At 41.9% G+C, this 21,213-nt stretch overlaps 1 protein-coding gene across 1 annotated transcript in view; it reads left to right on the forward strand.

Moving 5' to 3' along the window:
* The window catches only part of uggt2 (UDP-glucose glycoprotein glucosyltransferase 2), a 76,430-nt gene that overhangs the window by 42,364 nt on the left and 12,853 nt on the right, over positions 1-21,213 (forward strand). The window contains exons 24-32 of the mRNA XM_063005440.1: positions 1,540-1,670; positions 1,839-1,934; positions 6,308-6,410; positions 6,651-6,730; positions 9,065-9,254; positions 9,445-9,603; positions 10,423-10,508; positions 14,077-14,161; positions 19,936-20,018. Of these exons, the coding sequence (XP_062861510.1) occupies positions 1,540-1,670; positions 1,839-1,934; positions 6,308-6,410; positions 6,651-6,730; positions 9,065-9,254; positions 9,445-9,603; positions 10,423-10,508; positions 14,077-14,161; positions 19,936-20,018 (1,013 nt within the window). The remainder of the gene's footprint in view (positions 1-1,539; positions 1,671-1,838; positions 1,935-6,307; positions 6,411-6,650; positions 6,731-9,064; positions 9,255-9,444; positions 9,604-10,422; positions 10,509-14,076; positions 14,162-19,935; positions 20,019-21,213) is intronic.

The raw sequence follows: 21,213 nt of genomic DNA on the forward strand, positions 1-21,213 counted from the left end.
GTGGGGTCAAAATGATCATGAGAACGGTGAGCAAAAATCCCAGAACTACACGGAGGGACCTGATGAATGACCTGCAGAGAGCTGGTTACCAAAGTAACAAAGGCTACCATCAGTAACACACTATGCCGAGAGGGACTCAAATCCTGCAGTGCCAGGCGTGTCCCCCTGCTTAAGCCAGTACATGTCCAGGCCCGTCTGAAGTTTGCCAGAGAGCATATGGATGATCCAGAAGAGGATTGGGAGAATATCATGTGGTCAGATGAAACCAAAATGGAACTTTTTGGTAAAAACTCAACTCGTCGTGTTTGGAGGAAGAAGAATGCTGAGTTGCACACCATACCTACTGTGAAGCATGGGGGTGGAAACATCATGCTTTGGGGCTGTTTTTCTGCAAAGGGAACAGGACGACTGATCAGTGTTAAGGGAAGAATGAACGGGGCCATGTATCGTGAGATTTTAAGCCAAAACCTCCTTCCATCAGTGAGAGCATTGAAGATGGAACGTGGCTGGGTCTTCCAGCATGACAATGATCCCAAACACACCGCTCGGGCAACGAAGGAGTGGCTCCGTGAAAAGCATTTCAAGGTCCTGGAGTGGCCTAGCCAGTCTCCAGACCTCAACCCCATAGAAAATTTGTGGAGTCCGTGTTACCCAGCGACAGCCCCAAAACATCACTGCTCTAGAGGAGATCTGCATGGAGGAATGGGCCAAAATACCAGCTACAGTGTGTGCAAACCTGGTGAAGACTTACAGGAAACGTTTGACCTCTGTCATTGCCAACAAAGGTTATGTTACAAAGTATTGAGTTGAACTTTTGTTATTGACCAAATACTTATTTTCCACCATAATTTACAAATAAATTCTTTAAAAATCCTACAATGTGATTTCCTGGATTTTTTTTTCTCATTTTGTCTCTCATAGTTGAAGTGTACCTATGATGAAAATTACAGACCTCTCTCATCTTTCTAAGTAGGAGAACCTGCACAATCAGTGGCTGACTAAATACTTTTTGGCCCCACTGTACAGATAACAGAGTTGGGTGCTGGTGCTGGACTGTAAACTTCAGTTTAACTCTGTTAATTATCATGACTCAGCTGGCAGCATTGTTTATAACCGTTCTATTTGAGAAAGGGTAAAGAATTTGGCTTTCTTCAAGATAATTTAGGAAACAGGGAGAAAGCACGCTGTAATTTGTGCCCTCCAGATTTTTAAGTGCTGAGACTTTGTTTGTTATTGCTAATTACCTACGCTTTTAGAATTTGTGGTTTTTAAATGCCAAGCACAGGACTGCCAGCAGAATAGCTGTAAATCCAACCAAATATAGCTGCCACACACAAAATGTCACACAGAAATCTACAAACTAATTCAGTCAGTATTTAGTGAACTCTTTTGTCCAAAATGAATTGAGGGTTAGATGCCTTTCTCAGGGGCCCAACAGTGCTACAACCTGATATTTTTAATTCGGTTTCGGTAAATGCTCAGTGTTGCAATGTGTGTTTGTGTGTTTGGTAATGTCTAATGTATCCCATTCCTCACTAGATCCTGGGACCATTTTCAGAAGAAGAGGAACCCAGTACAGAGGATTTCCACTTGCTGGAGAAGATCACACTCAGCACCTCAGCAGAAAAGATCAATGCGAAAGTCAAACAAATGAGTTTGGCAGCCAGAGAGTAAGCAATTATTGTTCAGTTGCTTATCATAATACACTCCTCTGTTAAATCAGCATTTATGTATGTTCAGATTTAATCTCAAATTTTTAATAGACAAAAATAGAAATAGAAATAGTGTACTGATGAAACGAAAATGTTGGCACATCATGTTTCTTATCTTTCTTTTAGGGCCAGTGATCTTATTATGAAAGTGGATGCTCTTCTTTCAGCTGCTCCAAAAGTAGAGGCCAGGAAGGATATCAAATTTGTGAAAGACAAACACAGGTGAGTTCCTGTCCAAAAGGCTCCTGTTGGTATTTAAATAATAATAAAAAAGTAAACTAGCCTGCCCAGGTGGCACAGTGGGATATTTTCTGCTAGCACACCAGCTCTGAGATTCTAAACACCCCGGGTCCAATCTCAGCTCTGCTACTGGTCAGCTGGGCGCTATCTAGCAGGAACAATTGGCCACTGAGTCTGCTGGGTGGGAAAAGGTTAGCAAAGACCCCTGGTTAGTGGATGTGCCTCATGTGCGATTCCACTGAAGCATGCGCAAAAAGAAGGGGTTGAGAAAATGCATTAATAAATAGAAAAAACGTGAACTAAATCCCTCAGTGAATCCCATTAAACATGTAAATCTTCAGTTTTAATTTTAAAATGTTAATAATGCTCGCTGTTACCACATTTTTGTAAATCTTACTACTAACAGTAAGAATAAATTGATAATATTTACCACTGCTAAAATATCGAGCTCAGGAGCTGCCCTACACGGACATTATTGGCTTTGTCAGAGGGTGGGCATGCCAATGGGATTCCTCATTGCTGCTGCAATTGCGATCTCTACTGGCTGGCCAGGATGCTGCACAGAGATGGTATATAATGGAGATCTGTGTGTGACTATAGGCTATAATGATCCCTGTGTGAACCTGCCTCAGTAAGGTGAAAAGACGTGTTCAGACGGGATGTGTTTCAAAGGGGTACAGCCTTAGAGTGTCAGCGTGGGGGTTTTCAACAGTCGATTAAAAATATATATGGGTTTTTGAGCACAGTTAGATGGTAGAAAGTAAGGAAGGATGGATGGATGGATGGATGGATGTAAGGAAGAAAGTAAGGATGGATGGATGGAAGAAAGGAAGGATGGATGGATGGATGGATGGATGGATGGATGTAAGGAAGAAAGTAAGGATGGATGGATGGAAGAAAGGAAGGATGGATGGATGGATGGATGGAAGGAAGGATGGATGGATGGATGTAAGGAAGAAAGTAAGGAAGGATGGATGGATGGATGGATGGATGTAAGGAAGAAAGTAAGGATGGATGGATGGATGGAAGAAAGGAAGGATGGATGGATGGATGTAAGGATGAAAGTAAGGAAGGATGGATGGATGGATGGATGTAAGGAAGAAAGTAAGGATGGATAGATGGATGGAAGAAAGGAAGGAAGGATGGATGGATGGATGGATGTAAGGAAGAAAGTAAGGATGGATGGATGGATGGATGTAAGGAAGAAAGGAAGGATGGATGGATGGAAGAAAGGATGGATGGATGGAAGAAAGGAAGGAAGGATGGATGAATGGAAGGAAGAAAGTAAGGAAGGATAGATGGATGGATGTAAGGAAGAAAGTAAGGATGGATGGATGGATGTAAGGAAGAAAGTAAGGAAGGATGGATGGATGGATGGATGTAAAAAAGAAAGTATGGATGGATGGAAGGAAGGAAGGATGGATGGAGGGATGGATGGATGGAAGGAAGAAAGTAAGGATGGATGGATGGATGGATGGAAGAAAGGAAGGATGGATGGATGTAAGGATGAAAGTAAGGAAGGATGGATGGATGGATGGATGTAAGGAAGAAAGTAAGGATGGATGGATGGAAGAAAGGAAGGATGGATAAATGGATGGATGGAAGGAAGGAAGAAAGTAAGGATGGATGGATGGAAGCAAGTAAGGAGGAATGGATGGAAGAAAGGAAGGATGGATGGATGGATGAAAGGAATAAAGTAAGGATGGATGGATGGAAGAAAGGAAGGATGGATGGATGGATGAAAGGACAAAAGTAAGGATGGATGGATGGATGGAAGAAAGGAAGGATGGATGGATGGAAGCAAGTAAGGATGAATGGATGGAAGAAAGGAAGGATGGATGGATGGATGTAAGGAAGAAAGTAAGGATGGATGGATGGAAGAAAGTAAGGATGGATGGATGGATGAAAGGACGAAAGTAAGGATGGATGGATGGATGGAAGGAAGGATGGATGGATGGATGTAAGGAAGAAAGTAAGGATGGATGGATGGATAGAAGGAAGGAAAAAAGTAAGGATGGATGGATGGAAGGAAGAAAGTAAGGATGGATGGATGGATGGAAGCAAGTAAGGATGAATGGATGGAAGAAAGGAAGGATGGATGGATGGATGGAAGGAAGAAAGAAAGGAAGGATGGATGGATGGAAGGAAGAGTAAGGATGGATGGATGGAAGAAAGGAAGGATGGATGGATGGATGGATGGAAGGAAGAAAGTAAGGATGGATGAAAGAAAGGATGGATGGATGGATGGATGTAAGGAAGAAGGTAAGGATGGTTGGATGGATGGAAGAAAGGAAGGATGGATGGATGGAAGGAAGCAAGTAAGGATGGATGGATGTATGGATGGATGTAAGGAAGAAAGTAAGGATGGATGGATGGATGGAAGAAAGGAAGGATGGATGGAAGGAAGAAAGTAAGGATGGATGGATGGATGGATGGATGGATGGAAGGAAGGAAGAAAGTATGGATGGATGGATGGAAGAAAGTTGTTTAATATACAGTATATAGATAGATAGATAGATAGATAGATACAGTGTATCACAAAAGTGAGTACACCCCTCACATTTCTGCAAATATTTCATTATATCTTTTCATGGGACAACACTATAGACATGAAACTTGGATATAACTTAGAGTAGTCAGTGTACAACTTGTATAGCAGTGTAGATTTACTGTCTTCTGAAAATAACTCAACACACAGCCATTAATGTCTAAATGGCTGGCAACATAAGTGAGTACACCCCACAGTGAACATGTCCAAATTGTGCCCAAAGTGTCAATATTTTGTGTGACCACCATTATTATCCAGCACTGCCTTAACCCTCCTGGGCATGGAATTCACCAGAGCTGCACAGGTTGCTACTGGAATCCTCTTCCACTCCTCCATGATGACATCACGGAGCTGGTGGATGTTAGACACCTTGAACTCCTCCACCTTCCACTTGAGGATGCGCCACAGGTGCTCAATTGGGTTTAGTCCATCACCTTTACCTTCAGCTTCCTCAGCAAGGCAGTTGTCATCTTGGAGGTTGTGTTTGGGGTCGTTATCCTGTTGGAAAACTGCCATGAGGCCCAGTTTTCGAAGGGAGGGGATCATGCTCTGTTTCAGAATGTCACAGTACATGTTGGAATTCATGTTTCCCTCAATGAACTGCAGCTCCCCAGTGCCAGCAACACTCATGCAGCCCAAGACATTGATGCTACCACCACCATGCTTGACTGTAGGCAAGATACAGTTGTCTTGGTACTTCTCACCAGGGCGCCGCCACACATGCTGGACACCATCTGAGCCAAACAAGTTTATCTTGGTCTCGTCAGACCACAGGGCATTCCAGTAATCCATGTTCTTGGACTGCTTGTCTTCAGCAAACTGTTTGTGGACTTTCTTGTGCGTCAGCTTCCTTCTGGGATGACGACCATGCAGACCGAGTTGATGCAGTGTGCGGCGTATGGTCTGAGCACTGACAGGCTGACCTCCCACGTCTTCAACCTCTGCAGCAATGCTGGCAGCACTCATGTGTCTATTTTTTAAAGCCAACCTCTGGATATGACGCCGAACACGTGGACTCAACTTCTTTGGTCGACCCTGGTGAAGCCTGTTCCGAGTGGAACCTGTCCTGGAAAACCGCTGTATGACCTTGGCCACCATGCTGTAGCTCAGTTTCAGGGTGTTAGCAATCTTCTTATAGCCCAGGCCATCTTTGTGGAGAGCAACAATTCTATTTCTCACATCCTCAGAGAGTTCTTTGCCATGAGGTGCCATGTTGAATATCCAGTGGCCAGTATGAGAGAATTGTACCCAAAACACCAAATTTAACAGCCCTGCTCCCCATTTACACCTGGGACCTTGACACATGACACCAGGGAGGGACAACGACACATTTGGGCACAATTTGGACATGTTCACTGTGGGGTGTACTCACTTATGTTGCCAGCTATTTAGACATTAATGGCTGTGTGTTGAGTTATTTTCAGAAGACAGTAAATCTACACTGCTATACAAGCTGTACACTGACTACTCTAAGTTATATCCAAGTTTCATGTCTATAGTGTTGTCCCATGAAAAGATATAATGAAATATTTGCAGAAATGTGAGGGGTGTACTCACTTTTGTGATACACTGTAGATAGATAGATAGATAGATAGATAGATAGATAGATAGATAGATAGATAGATAGATAGATAGATAGATAGATAGTTTATTTGTGTCTGTTGAGCACCCGGCCAGGTCGGCATCATGTGGGCTAGCGTATTAGCCTGCTTCATCTCTGAAAGCTTAATATTTTGAAGATGATGTAAGGAAACAGGTTTGAAGGATGTGTATCATGTTAACGTTTTTTTCATGCTCATGTCTGCAGTGTTTTACATCTTGCTCCACGTGAAAATGAGGTGTTTTTCGATGTGGTGGCAGTCGTGGACCCACTCACCCGGGACGCTCAGAAGATGGTGCCGGTATTGATTGTAAGTGTGTAAGTGGGTGAGAACAGTGAGATGATTCAGGCTGCTTCTGACGTGTGTGCTGTGAATGTATTGACTTTTTTGGTTCTAATTTACTGACTGTACATTGGACTCCAGACTCTTTGGTGTTCTTTCTTTCTTCTCGGATTCTTGACAAAGTGAGAGTTCTCCCTGCTGAATCCAGATTTGTGTTTGTGTGTGTGTGTTTGTGTGTGTGTGTTTGTGTATGTGTGTTTCCTTCAGGTGCTTGGTCAGGCGGTGAATATGAAAGTTCAGCTGTTCATGAACTGCAGAGCCAAGCTGTCAGAAATGCCCCTAAAGAGGTGAGAGACAGCACAACTTTGTATTCAGTGTGTCAGACCACACACATACACACACACATTTTAAAAAGCCCACGTGTAGCAGCCCAGATTTAAGCCTTATCATCAGGGAACGCTCTGTTTTCTATTTTAACTGAGCATTCTGTTATACTGTAGATAAACACTAAACCCTGTTATAACAATTTGACTTATGGCACTGATAGCCCAACTAATGCTGTCTGGGAACAATGAACGGTGGTTTATAAGCTGTGGGTCCTTCAAAAAGTAAATTGAATCGTTTCTTAAAGTTCAATTTAATAAATGTAAGTATTAATTTAGGTATAGGGCGCCACCCCATAATATTTATATCCTTTAAAAATGATTTAAAAATTCAAATTCAAATCAGTGAAACTGGAAACTCGACACATGTGGATCTGTGTGTATGTTAGTGTTTCTACATATAATAATGTGGATATTTTGCATCATGCCCCAATATAAGGTTGGACTCTGGTGATGATCTTGTATTAACGACACTGATGTTGTCAGGAAAATTTATTATTAAGATTTATTATTATGTTTAGTCAGCACTTAAACAACCCCAAATCAGAAAAAGTTGGGACAGCATGGGAAATGCAAATGTTGTAATGTTACCATTCCTTTTCGCTACACTTAAAAGACGTTTTGGCACCGAAGATACCAAGCGATTTAGTGTTTCAGCTTTTATTTTGTCCCATTCTTCCTTGTCTTAAGATATGCAACGGTACGGGGTCGTCGTTGCCGCTTTTTTTGTTTCAAAATTCTCCACACATTCTCTATTAGGGACAGGTCAGGACTGCAGGCAGGCCAGTCCAGTACCCGTACCCTCTTCTTCCGCAGCCATGCCTTTGTAATGTGTGCAGCATGTGGTTTTGCATTGTCTTGTTGAAAAATGCATGGACGTCCCTGGAAAAGATGACGTCTTGAAGGCAGCATATGTTGCTCTAAGATCTCAATGTACTTTTCTGCATCAATGCTGCCATCACAGAAGTGTAAATGACCTTTACCAAGGGCACTGACACAGCCCCATACCGTGACAGAACCTGGCTTTTGGACTTGTAGCTGATAACAGTCTGGATGGTCCTTTTCGTCTTTGGTCCAGAGCACACGGCGTCTTTTTTTTTCAAAAATGCTGATTTATCTGATCACAATACATGTTTCCACTGTGTAATGGTCCATCCTAGATGCCTCAGAGCCCAGAGAAGTCGATGCCGCATCTGGACATGGTTAACATGAGGCTTCTTTTTTTGCACAGTAAAGATTTTAGTGGCATTTGTGCATGTAACTCTGTATTGTAGTGCGTGACAAAGGTTTGCCAAAGTAATCCCTCACCCATGTGGTTATATCAGCTATTGTTGAGTGGTGGTTCTTGATGCAGTGCCGTCTGAGGGGTCGAAGATCACGGGTGTTCAACTTAAGGTTGCGCCCTTGGCCTTTACGCACTGAAATTCCTCCCGATTCCTTGAATCGTTTAATGATATTATGCACTGTAGAGGGAGAAATATGCAAATCCCTTCCAAACTTTCTTTGAGGTACATTGTTTTTAAACATTTCAATCATTTTCTCACACATTTGTTGATAAACTGGAGATCCTCTAATCATTTTTACTCATCAAAGACTGCTTTTGTACCAAACCATGATTATAATCACCTGTTGACATCACCTGTTTAGAATCACATCATTATTTAGTTTTTTCATCTCATTACTAGCCCTAAAATGAAATGAAGTTGAGCAGACAAAACATTAAATATCTTGAGTTAATCCTGTCTAATTTATTTTATTTGCGTTTTTCATACTGTCCCAACTTTTTCTGATTCGGGGTTGTAATAGGCTTTCAGACTCTGACCAACAGTGTTTAAAATGTACATTTAAATTACTGAATTAATTTGTATCCCTATAGCTAACACTTTGTAGAATGTCCACTTTGCACTATTGACCAGGAAAAATGTTCTGGTGAGGATTGGTCCTCTACGTCTTTGGTCCGGAGCACTTGATGTCCATTTTTTTCCAAAAGAGACCTGGAATGCTGATTTATTTGACTACAATACACGTTTCTACTGTGTGATGGTCCATCCTAGATGTCTCAGAGCCCAGAGAAGTCTGCAATAATTTATAAAAAAATAAATAAAATAAATGCAAACAAATGCAATGTAATTGGGACCCGAGTTTGAGCCTTGTCCTTCCTCAGATCTCAGATTTAAAAGGTGTATCTCATGTTTTTCCTTTTTTTTATTTTTTTTGTGGGGGGGGAATTTTTTTAGAACAGACTATTTGCAAACATGATGTCTGTTTTCATTTTTCCCCACAATGTGACTCTGGCAGCTTCTATCGTTTCGTTATGGAAGCGGACGTGTCTTTCCTGGGTAACGACACTCTCTCTCCTGGTCCAGTGGCTCGCTTTTCTGAGATTCCAGAATCCCCATTGCTGACACTCAACATGATAACACCAGTGAGCTGGATGGTGGAAGCTGTACAGAGCCCGTACGACCTGGATAACATTCATCTCCAGGAGGTATTCACACTGATCAAAGACACTTGGGTTTGATTGTTGAATAAAGCATTGTTTTTGGTCAGTAAATGGTGTTGATTATAAAACAGGTTCAAAAATCACATACATGCTACATATAAATACTGGTACACAAAGCACTGTTGCACATTGCATGCCGTTTCTTTTTTTTCCAGTTTGTGTTTTGTGGTTGCAGATCAGCAGTGTGGTGAAAGCAGAGTATGAACTGGAGTATCTACTGCTGGAGGGCCACTGTTTCGACATGTCCACAGGTCAGCCACCAAGAGGCCTGCAGTTTACCCTTGGCATGAAGCAGAACCCGCTCATGCACGACACAATCGTCATGGCCAACCTGGTAAGAACAAATCACGCCATCTTTTAAGTTTAAGCTGCAGCATATTTACAATTAGAAATTGGCAATGACATTATTGGGAGATAAAGGGGGAAAACCCAGAAAATACGTGGGATCTTTAAAAAGTATTTGCACTTTTATATCTTTGTTGGAAACAGTGAGGGCGGGAGGAGCAGTAATTTGTGTAATTGTGTCTGAGAGACTGAGAGAGAGCTTATAGTCTGGATTTAGTGCCATCTGATTTCCACCTTTTTGGATCAATTGAAAAAGCTTTAAGGGGAAGAATATTTTCATGTGATGATGTGAAAGCAGGGGTGCATCAGTGGCTACACGCTCAACCAAAATATGTTTTGCTGATGGCATTAAAAAGTTTAATCCAATTACCCGATTGCATTACGCTTTCTCTCTACTGATGCTGATCCCTACTGCTGATTGAGGAGAGCGACACTGTCACACGCCTCCAACGACACGAGCAATAGCCAAGTGCATCTTTTCACCTGCACGAGGCCAGTTCATATGCGTATCAGCTTTGTGTACGGAGAGCCACTCCCTGATCAACGCATTATCACTCGACTCCGTGCAGGTGCCATCAATCAGCCAGCAGAGGTCGTAATTGCATTAGTTATTAGGTCCTACTCCAGCTTCCCACCCTGTATGAACAACAGCCAATCTTTGTTCATGTAGCCGCCCAGCACGTATAATAATTTTGACATAAATTTTGACATTTGTTTGGAGCAGCTTTTAATGAGAATATGAGAATATTATAGACACACCCTGAGTTAAATACAACGATTTTATTGCTTAATTTTTTGTGGCATACAGGGTTACTTCCAGTTGAAGGCAAACCCAGGTGCCTGGATTCTGAGGTTGCGTAAGGGACGTTCTGAGGACATCTATCAGATACAAGCGTGAGTAATGCTTATGGTTTTATCTTACTCTTAAAGTTATTAAACTTTAGTGATTTTAATATACTGGTTTGAATTAAGTTATGTAATTGTACAGAGTGGCTGGACATGTGACTGTGAATATTGTGTGTATAAATATTAACTTCACTTTGGAGGTTATTTGCATCAAATGTATTTTCTATTTCAGCCTGGTAGAGGGTAACATTTTGATATAGTGGGATAGTGGGCATGTCTTAAAAAAATTCTCCCAACCATCCCAAATATAAGATGTATCAATTGCAGATAATGCAAGGATAATGTTATTTCTGATTAATCTTAACAAAAAGTAGAAAGTAAAAGACAAAAGTTTACATACACTTGTGGGGGGCGAGAATTTCAACCCTCTGGTTAAGGTTTTTTTTTTTATGTAACAAGATCTGCTGGTCAAAATATACAAACATCGGCCGCTCAGGTGGCGCAGCGGTAAAAACACATGCTGGAACCAGAGCTGGGATCTCGAATACATCGTATCGAATCTCAGCTCTGCCTACCGGCTAAGGCTGAGCGGCCACATGAACAACGATTGGCCTGTTGTTCAGATATGGGCGGGACTAAGCCGGATGGGGTCTCTCTCCCATGACTGGTGCAATTATGACCTCTGCTGGCTGATTGATGGTGCCTTCACCGAGATGAGAAAAGAGTGCTCTCAGGGTGTGTCCTCTCCGTACACAACGCTGAGCTGCACTGCACTCGTCAAAGTGCAGGTGATAAAATGCATACGGCATGCTGCCCGACACGGCGGGGGCGTGGGTTAGCTTCGTTCTCCTCAATCAGAGCAGGGATTGGCATTGATGGAGAGGAAGCATGACACAATCGGGCAGTTGGACACGCTAAAAGGGAGAAAAAGGGGAGAAAATGCATAACAAACATCATACTTAATATTTGGTTATACACCACTTAACTCTTTTTATCCCCGGCAGCTGTTCTTAACCAACCATTAACAAGCATCTGGAACAGCTCTGGTTGAATCTCTGAACCAAATGTATTGATTTTTTAACAACGACTTGACTTTTCAATACAGTCCACATCTTCTCGATATGCTTAGGATCAGGATTCTCGAAAGTTCTAAAAGTTTTTACTAAAGCTCGATATTAGTCTGAATTAGGCGTTATAAAACCTCTTTTGATGTGTGTTTTGGATCATTGAGCTGACAGATCACCCACTTGCATTCCAGATTCCAAACCTCAGAGGTAATCCGAGGTAACCCTGCTTTTATACAGTCCTCTTTCTACAAAGCAGCAGTTCCACTGGCAGCATAACACTTAGGGTGAGAAAATGGGCTAGATAATCTCAAAGCTATAATTTATCCTCTACAGGTGAAGCTACAAAGTGATAGTTTTATTCATATGGTTAGCACAGTGCAGTCTGGTCAGAGAACATCCACAATAGTTCAGATTTTCTTCTGTTTTTGGAAATACAGGACATAAGTGGTGGTCAGATTCCACCTTTAGGGATATAATCACCTTGTTTTTCTTTATGAAGGCCACCTTATATGTTTTCAGAATATTTCCAGAATATATAAATCCATTTCCAACTGTGTTTATCCTCCTAGAAGGTAAAAAACTGAAACTGGTAATTCGTTCACTATACTGTCACTTATGCCTTTACAGCCAATCAAGAGAGAGATCTGACCAAAATCTGAATTCGGAAGCTCTGATTTGTTTATACAGCTGTTTTTCAAGGCTTGAACAACGAATGAATCTCTTTGAGCAGAACGAATGAATCTTTACCATAGATAAGAGCACAGCTCCCTAAGTCCTTATTCCAATGAATAATTGGTTTGAAAAGAGTCGTTTCTGAGTCTTTACTCAGTGATTCAGTTTGCATGTGTGTGCTAGCACGCACCAACCCGCACATGCGCTAGAGAAAGCGTTATGCGCAGCGCTTGTACTCTGTATTAAATGTTCTCAAAAGGTAACCTGTGTATCCTAGACATACTCGATATATCGCATATGGCCATTTTTAACATCGTGTAAAAAGTAATATCGAATATATCGATATTCGCGATATACCGCCCAGCCCTACTTCTTGGTTGCTACTCTTCCAAAAAACATTCCTCATCAAGCCTCTTTGGACTGTGGAAGGGTCAAAGTTTTAGATAAATCTTCCAGATGCTGGGTCATGGGTATGAGAAACTCTGTTTCTTGGCCTTTCAGTCATTTTTTGTTCTTGACTTGTCCTGATTCTTTAAATTCCTTTATAACAGCTTGAATACCACATCAGAGTACTTGCTGATGCAAAATGATGAGTTTATGTCTGTCAAATTCTGTGATGCTTGGCATTTTTAATAGAACTAGAGCAACCAGTTTAACACATTGAATAAACATGTATGAAGAAACACGCTACACTGTCTTTCTAAAACACTCATTCCAGTGCCACGACCAGACAGTAGATGGCTGATCCAGATCCCTTTCCTCACTCAGATACTTCCAAATATGTCAAGCTGAGTACCCAACCGGGCTGGTTGCACCGCTGAGAATATACACTGCTCAAAAAAATTAAGGGAACACTTAATCATCACAGTATAACACACAGTCAGTTAAACTTCAGGGATATCAATCTGCCCAGTTAGGAAGCATAAGCGATTGTGAATCAAGTTTACCGGCTTTGGTGCAAATGAAATGAGAGGCAACAGCAAGACAACCCCCGAAAAGGGAATGGTTTTGCAGGTGATGGCCACAGATAAATACTCTCTCCTTATCCTTCCTGACTGATTCTTCTCTAGTTTAGCATTTTGCTAGTGTTCTTGTCACTACTGGTAGCATGAGGCGGTACCTGCAGCCCTTTCAGGTTGCACAGGTAGTCCAGCTCCTCCAGGATGGCACATCCATACGTGCTGTCGCAAGAAGGTTTGCTGTGTCTCCCAGCACAGTCTTAAGAGCAAAGAGGAGATACCAGGACACAGGCCGTTACACGAGGAGAGCAGAGCAGGGCCGTAGAAGGGCATCAACCCAGCAGCAGGACCGGTATCTGCTCCTTTGTGCGAGGAGGAACAGGATGAGCACTGCCAGAGCTCTACAGAGTAACCTCCAGTGGGGTACTGGTGTGCATGTTTCTGAACAAACTGTTAGAAACCGACTCCATAAGGGTGGCATGAGAGCCCGACGTCCTCTTGTGGGACCTGTACTCACAGCCCAGCACTGTGCAGCTCGATTGATTCAGGTCTGGTAGGACATCCCCCAGGACACCATCCGCCTTCTCATCAGGAGCATGCCCAGACATTGCTGGGAGTGAATACAGGCACGTGGGGGCTGTACACACTACTGAGTAACATTATGAGTTGCCGTGATAAAATTCACAGAAATTGGATGAGCCTATGATTTCAATGTTTTATGAGTAGATGATTTTGGTTTCCATCGACTGTTATGTCATTTTGTTCTCAACTAATTACACAATTTATATCAGTATAAATTTTCAACTTGAATCTTTCGTTCATCGAGAACCGATGTGTGATTTCAGTGTTCCCTTAATTTTTTTAAGCAGTATATTTTAAAATTGAGCTGTATTTACACATTTTGTTCTTTATTTTTAGACACGATGGAACAGACTCACCCGCTGATGCTGGAGACGTTATAGTGATGCTCAACAGCTTCCACAGCAAAATCATCAAAGTCAGAGTAAGTATTAGCACACAGAATGTATAAATGCTGCTTAGTGGTTAAGTCTTTGGACTAGTGATCAGCGGATTGCTGGTTCAATCCCCACCACTGAGCAAGGCTCTTAAACCCTATTTAGGGGTTACATACAGTATCTGTACACACCCTTAGCCTAATACTTGGTTAATGCACCTTTGACAGCATTTACAGCTTCCAGGCGTCTTGGGAAAGAAGCTATGAGCTTGGCACACTTGTTTCTGGACATTTTTGCCCATTCCTCTTGGCATATCCTTGCGGACTCCATCAGGTTGGATGGGGAGCGTCGGTACACAGCTATTTTCAGCTCGTTCCACAGATGTTTGATTGGATTCAGGTCCAAGCGGGCCGTCATGTGCCTTTAGTAACGAGGGGCTTCCGTCTGGCCACTCTACCATAAAGGCGTGATTTGTGGAGTGCTGCCTGGATGGTTGATCTTCTGCAGATAATTCCTTTGACCTCATGGCTTGGAGTTTGCTCTGATATGCACTGTCAACTGTGGTGCCTTATATAGGCAGGTGTTGGCAATCCCCAATCATGTCCAATCAATTTAATTAACCACAGCTGAACTCTGCTCTCAATTAAATTGTAGAAACATCTCAAGCAGTATCAGTGAAAACAAAATGCACCTCAGCTCACTTTTGGGTGTCATATCAAAGGGTGTACACACTTGTGTACATATGATATTTAACATTTTGATTTTTAATACATTAGCACAAATGTCTAAAAACCTGCTTTCACTTTGTCATTGTGGGTTATTTATGTAAAATTTTGTGACAAAAATGAACTCAATCTATTATAGAATGAGTCTGTAATGTAATAAAACGTGGAGAAGGTGAAAGGGGTGTGCAGACTTTCTGGCTTGACTGTATATCGCCGGTCATTGTATAAATGCCACGATTTTGTCCCGCCCCCGGACGCTGGGCGTCTCTGGGGGTCAATGGGGCTGTGGGCGGGTCTGGACGCTGAGCTTCTGCAAGATAATTGGAGGATCAGTCGAAAGGCTGAATCCCGTTTTGATTGACAGCTGTCGCTGGGAGCTTCAGTCCCATCGCGGATTTTGCGAGTGAAGTCGGAAGACAAACTGCAACCCATTTCAGGCCATTTTCTTGAAAACTAACAAAGGGGAGAATTTATACATTTACAGTATATATAAATAAATTGACAAATTTTATGATGTAAGCCGACAATGAGCTTCCCCTCTTAGAAAGACCAGCAGCCGCCACTGATATATATATATATATATACTGTATATATACAGTGTATCACAAAAGTGAGTACACCCCTCACATTTCTGCAAATATTTCATTATATCTTTTCATGGGACAACACTATAGACATGAAACTTGGATATAACTTAGAGTAGTCAGTGTACAACTTGTATAGCAGTGTAGATTTACTGTCTTCTGAAAATAACTCAACACACAGCCATTAATGTCTAAATACCTGGCAACATAAGTGAGTACACCCCACAGTGAACATGTCCAAATTGTGCCCAAATGTGTCGTTGCCCCTCCCTGGTGTCATGTGTCAAGGTCCCAGGTGTAAATGGGGGGCAGGGCTGTTAAATTTGGTGTTTTGGGTACAATTCTCTCATACTGGCCACTGGATATTCAACATGGCACCTCATGGCAAAGAACACTCTGAGGATGTGAGAAATAGAATTGTTGCTCTCCACAAAGATGGCCTGGGCTATAAGAAGATTGCTAACACCCTGAAACTGAGCTACAGCATGGTGGCCAAGGTCATACAGCGGTTTTCCAGGACAGGTTCCACTCGGAACAGGCTTTGCCAGGGTCGACCAAAGAAGTTGAGTCCACGTGTTCGGCGTCATATCCAGAGGTTGGCTTTAAAAAATAGACACATGAGTGCTGCCAGCATTGCTGCAGAGGTTGAAGACGTGGGAGGTCAGCCTGTCAGTGCTCAGACCATACGCCGCACACTGCATCAACTCGGTCTGCATGGTCGTCACCCCAGAAGGAAGCTGACGCACAAGAAAGCCCGCAAACAGTTTGCTGAAGACAAGCAGTCCAAGAACATGGATTACTGGAATGCCCTGTGGTCTGACGAGACCAAGATAAACTTGTTTGGCTCAGATGGTGTCCAGCATGTGTGGCGGCGCCCTGGTGAGAAGTACCAAGACAACTGTATCTTGCCTACAGTCAAGCATGGTGGTGGTAGCATCATGGTCTTGGGCTGCATGAGTGTTGCTGGCACTGGGGAGCTGCAGTTCATTGAGGGAAACATGAATTCCAACATGTACTGTGACATTCTGAAACAGAGCATGATCCCCTGCCTTCGAAAACTGGGCCTCATGGCAGTTTTCCAACAGGATTACGACCCCAAACACAACCTCCAAGATGACAACTGCCTTGCTGAGGAAGCTGAAGGTAAAGGTGATGGACTAAACCCAATTGAGCACCTGTGGCACATCCTCAAGTGGAAGGTGGAGGAGTTCAAGGTGTCTAACATCCACCAGCTCCGTGATGTCATCATGGAGGAGTGGAAGAGGATTCCAGTAGCAACCTGTGCAGCTCTGGTGAATTCCATGCCCAGGAGGGTTAAGGCAGTGCTGGATAATAATGGTGGTCACACAAAATATTGACACTTTGGGCACAATTTGGACATGTTCACTGTGGGGTGTACTCACTTATGTTGCCAGCCATTTAGACATTAATGGCTGTGTGTTGAGTTATTTTCAGAAGACAGTAAATCTACACTGCTATACAAGTTGTACACTGACTACTCTAACTTATATCCAAGTTTTATTTCTATAGTGTTGTCCCATGAAAAGATATAATAAAATATTTGCAGAAATGTGAGGGGTGTACTCACTTTGAGTTGATGCAGTGTGCGGCGTATGGTCTGAGCACTGACAGGCTGACCTCCCACGTCTTCAACCTCTGCAGCAATGCTGGCAGCACTCATGTGTCTATTTTTTAAAGCCAAACTCTGGATATCACGCCGAACACGTGGACTCGACTTCTTTGGTCGACCCTGGCGAAGCCTGTTCCGAGTGGAACCTGTCCTGGAAAACCGCTGTATGACCTTGGCCACCATGCTGTAGCTCAGTTTCAGGGTGTTAGCAATCTTCTTATAGCCCAGGCCATCTTTGTGGAGAGCAACAATTCTATTTCTCACATCCTCAGAGAGTTCTTTGCCATGAGGTGCCATGTTGAATATCCAGTGGCCAGTATGAGAGAATTGTACCCAAAACACCAAATTTAACAGCCCTGCTCCCCATTTACACCTGGGACCTTGACACATGACACCAGGGAGGGACAACGACACATTTGGGCACAATTTGGACATGTTCACTGTGGGGTGTACTCACTTATGTTGCCAGCTATTTAGACATTAATGGCTGTGTGTTGAGTTATTTTCAGAAGACAGTAAATCTACACTGCTATACAAGCTGTACACTGACTACTCTAAGTTATATCCAAGTTTCATGTCTATAGTGTTGTCCCATGAAAAGATATAATGAAATATTTGCAGAAATGTGAGGGGTGTACTCACTTTTGTGATACACTGTATATATATATATGTATGTATGTATGTATGTATGTATATGTATATATATATACAGTATATCAAAGTCTGCTCTTCACAACACGTTTGTGGTAGTGTATCATGGCACGCACAAAGGAGATTTCTGAGGACCTCAGAAAAAGAGTTGTTGATGCTCATCAGGCTGGAAAAGGTTACAAAACCTTCTCTAAAGAGTTTGGACTCCACCAATCCACAGTCAGACATATTGTGTACAAATGGAGGAAATTCAAGACCATTGTTACCCTCCCCAGGAGTGGTCGACCAACAAAGATCACTCCAAGAGCAAGGTGTGTAATAGTCGGCGAGGTCACAAAGGACCCCAGGGTAACTTCCAAGCAACTGAAGGCCTCTCTCACATTGGCTAATGTTAATGTTCATGAGTCCACCATCAGGAGAACACTGAACAACAATGGTTTGCATGGCAGGGTTGCAAGGAGAAAGCCACTGCTCTCCAAAAAGAACATTGCTGCTCGTCTGCAGTTTGCTACAGATCACTTGGACAATCCAGAAGGCTATTGGAAGAATGTTTTGTGGACGGATGAGACCAAAATAGAACTTTTTGGTTTAAATGAAAAGCGTTTGGAGAAAGGAAAACACTGCATTCCAGCATAAGAACCCTATCCCATCTGTGAAATATGGTGATGGTAGTATCATGGTTTGGGCCTGTTTTGCTGCATCTGGGCCAGGACGGCTTGCCATCATTGATGGAACAATGAATTCTGAATTATATCAGAGAATTCTTAAGGAAAATGTCAGGACATCTGTCCATGAACTGAATCTCAAGAGAAGGTGGGTCATGCAGCAAGACAACGACCCTAAGCACACAAGTCGTTCTACAAAGAATGGTTAAAGAAGAATAAAGTTCATGTTTTGGAATGGCCAAGTCAAAGTCCTAACCTTAATCCAATCGAAATGTTGTGGAAGGACCTGAAGCGAGCAGTTAATGTGAGGAAACCCACCAACATCCCAGAGTTGAAGCTGTTCTGTACGGAGGAATAAGAGGCTAAGATTCCTCCAAGCCGGTGTGCAGGACTGATCAACAGTTACCGGAAACGTTTAGTTGCAGTTATTGCTGCAAAGGGGGGGTCACACCAGATACTGAAAGCAAAGGTTCACATACTTTTGCCACTCACAAATATGTAATATTGGATCGTTTTCCTCAATAAATAAATGACCAAGTACAATATTTTTGTCTCATTTGTTTAACTGGGTTCTCTTTATCTATTTTTAGGACTTGTGTGAAAATCTGATGATGTTTTAGGTCATATTTATGCAGAAATATAGAAAATTCTAAAGGGTTCACAAACTTTCAAGCACCACTGTATATATATACTGTATACACTGTATATATATATATATATACATATACATATATACATATATATATACACTGGATGCTAAACCACCTGCACAGAACCAGATCCCGGACATAGCCGACACTCTTCTAACCATCGTACTCATGAGAGAGAGTGGAGATTACATCGGGACCATTCTTCTTAAAAACAGTGCTATTATCATCATTGCCAACTGAAAAGACTTTCTTATTCTCATCGTAGCTGCGCTCACTTGCTTGTCTCACAATGTAGAACTTCACCCCCAGAAACAATAGAGTTCATATATACATACATTTTAAAACATTTTTGTTTTTAAAATTTTATATTCAGTTTTGTCATTTTCAAATCTACATCAATGCGCAAGTATTAATGATTCAAAAAGAACATCAACATACAATTTTTAGGCGGAGCTCTATAGTCACTAGTGCTATTTTTAGTACATGCCCTGTGGGCTACTCACATGGTCCCTATGGGCAATTTGCCTCACCTATTTGTCCAATGTAAACAATAAAAACACAACAATTAAATACAACGTAATTTACATTTACATTTTCGGCATTTAGCAGACGCTCTTAGCCAGAGCGACTTACAGAAGTGCTTCCATGTGAACATTACATTACTCTAGTTTAAGTAGAACAACAGTCCAAGAACACAAATCTGCTGAAATGTTGTTGGGTTTTTTTGTTTTTGTTTTTTTTTTTGAAAGAAATGAAAGTGAGTTAGTAAGTAAGTACAAGTCAGCTTAAGTGCTTAGTAAAAAGGTGGGTTTTTAATTGTTTTTTAAAGACAGCAAGAGACTCAGACGTAATGTATTAAATCTGAGCTCTGTCAATAGCACAAGATATCAAAGATATGTTTGTTTATGGCTTTTAGGTTCAGAAAAAGCCTGACAAACTGAACGAAGATCTTCTAAGTGAAAATACAGAAAGCAAAGGCTTGTGGGACTCCATATCAAGGTAAGTTTGCAGATGTATTATCAGAATAAGTTGATTCTGTTTTCAAGGTTTAGAGAGATAGTGTGTTCTCAGTGGAGTTTTTTTTTTTTTTTTGGTGGAATTTTTTATTGGTCTTGCTATTTGGTGCATGGTTGATGGATTTTAATAGGATTTATTTCTTTCCATTATGTACCACAGCCATTTTCATTGTGTTTATTGTGTTATCACTGGGTGTGTGTGTGTGCGTGTTCACGTTAGTTAATAAACAACTGTGTTAATTTTGTAATTTTGTCTCTTCAATGCTGACTTTGAAAAGTGTGTGGAATTCTTTGGAGAAAAGGTAAACTTATAAATATAACTCATAGAAATATGATGGTATAAATATTTACTCTTATCCCTTTAATGGTCTGCTCAACTATTTGGTTGAGCTTACTTTGAGTCTAAATACTTGCTGTATTTAAATAATCTTGTTTGTGTAGTATCTACTCCTTGGTTGGCGTGTGTTTAACTCAAAAATTTTAGTAGATGACACTGTGGTTTTAAAATAAAACAGCCTTTCTAACATTTCTGTCAGCTTGAAGCTGCTGAAAAATCATCCATGAAAGTTGAATCATTTTTGTGATCATCTCAACTGTTTGCAATGCTGATGTAGTTTTTAAACACCTCACTGTCACTTCTGGACTGAGAGTAGTCCACCAACCAAAAACATCCAGCCAACAGCTCCCCATGGGCAGCGTCCTGTGACCACTGATGAAGGTCTAGAAGATGACCACCTCAAACAGCAGCAATAGATGAGCGATCGTCTCTGACTTTACATCTACAAGGTGGACCAACTAGGTAGAAGTGTCTAATAGAGTGGACAGTGAGTGGACACGGTATTTAAAAACTCCAGCAGCGCTGCTGTGTCTGATCCACTCATACCAGCATAACACACACTAACACACCACCACCATGTCAGTGTCACTGCAGTGCTGAGAATAATCCACCACCCAAATAATACCTACTCTGTGGTGGTCCTGTGGGGGTCCTGGCCATTGAAGAACAGGCTGAAAGCAGGCTAAATAAAGCATGCAGAAAAACAGATGGACTACAGTCAGTAATTGTAGAAGTGGAGCTGATAACATGGACAGTGAGTGTAGAAACAAGGAGGTGGGTTTAATGTCATGGCTGATCAGTGTATATAAATTGTTTGTTGTTAGTATAGTCCCAAGAAACT

The sequence above is a fragment of the Trichomycterus rosablanca genome, chromosome 12 (genome assembly GCF_030014385.1).
Source record: "Trichomycterus rosablanca isolate fTriRos1 chromosome 12, fTriRos1.hap1, whole genome shotgun sequence".
In the NCBI taxonomy this organism is placed as follows: domain Eukaryota; kingdom Metazoa; phylum Chordata; class Actinopteri; order Siluriformes; family Trichomycteridae; genus Trichomycterus; species Trichomycterus rosablanca.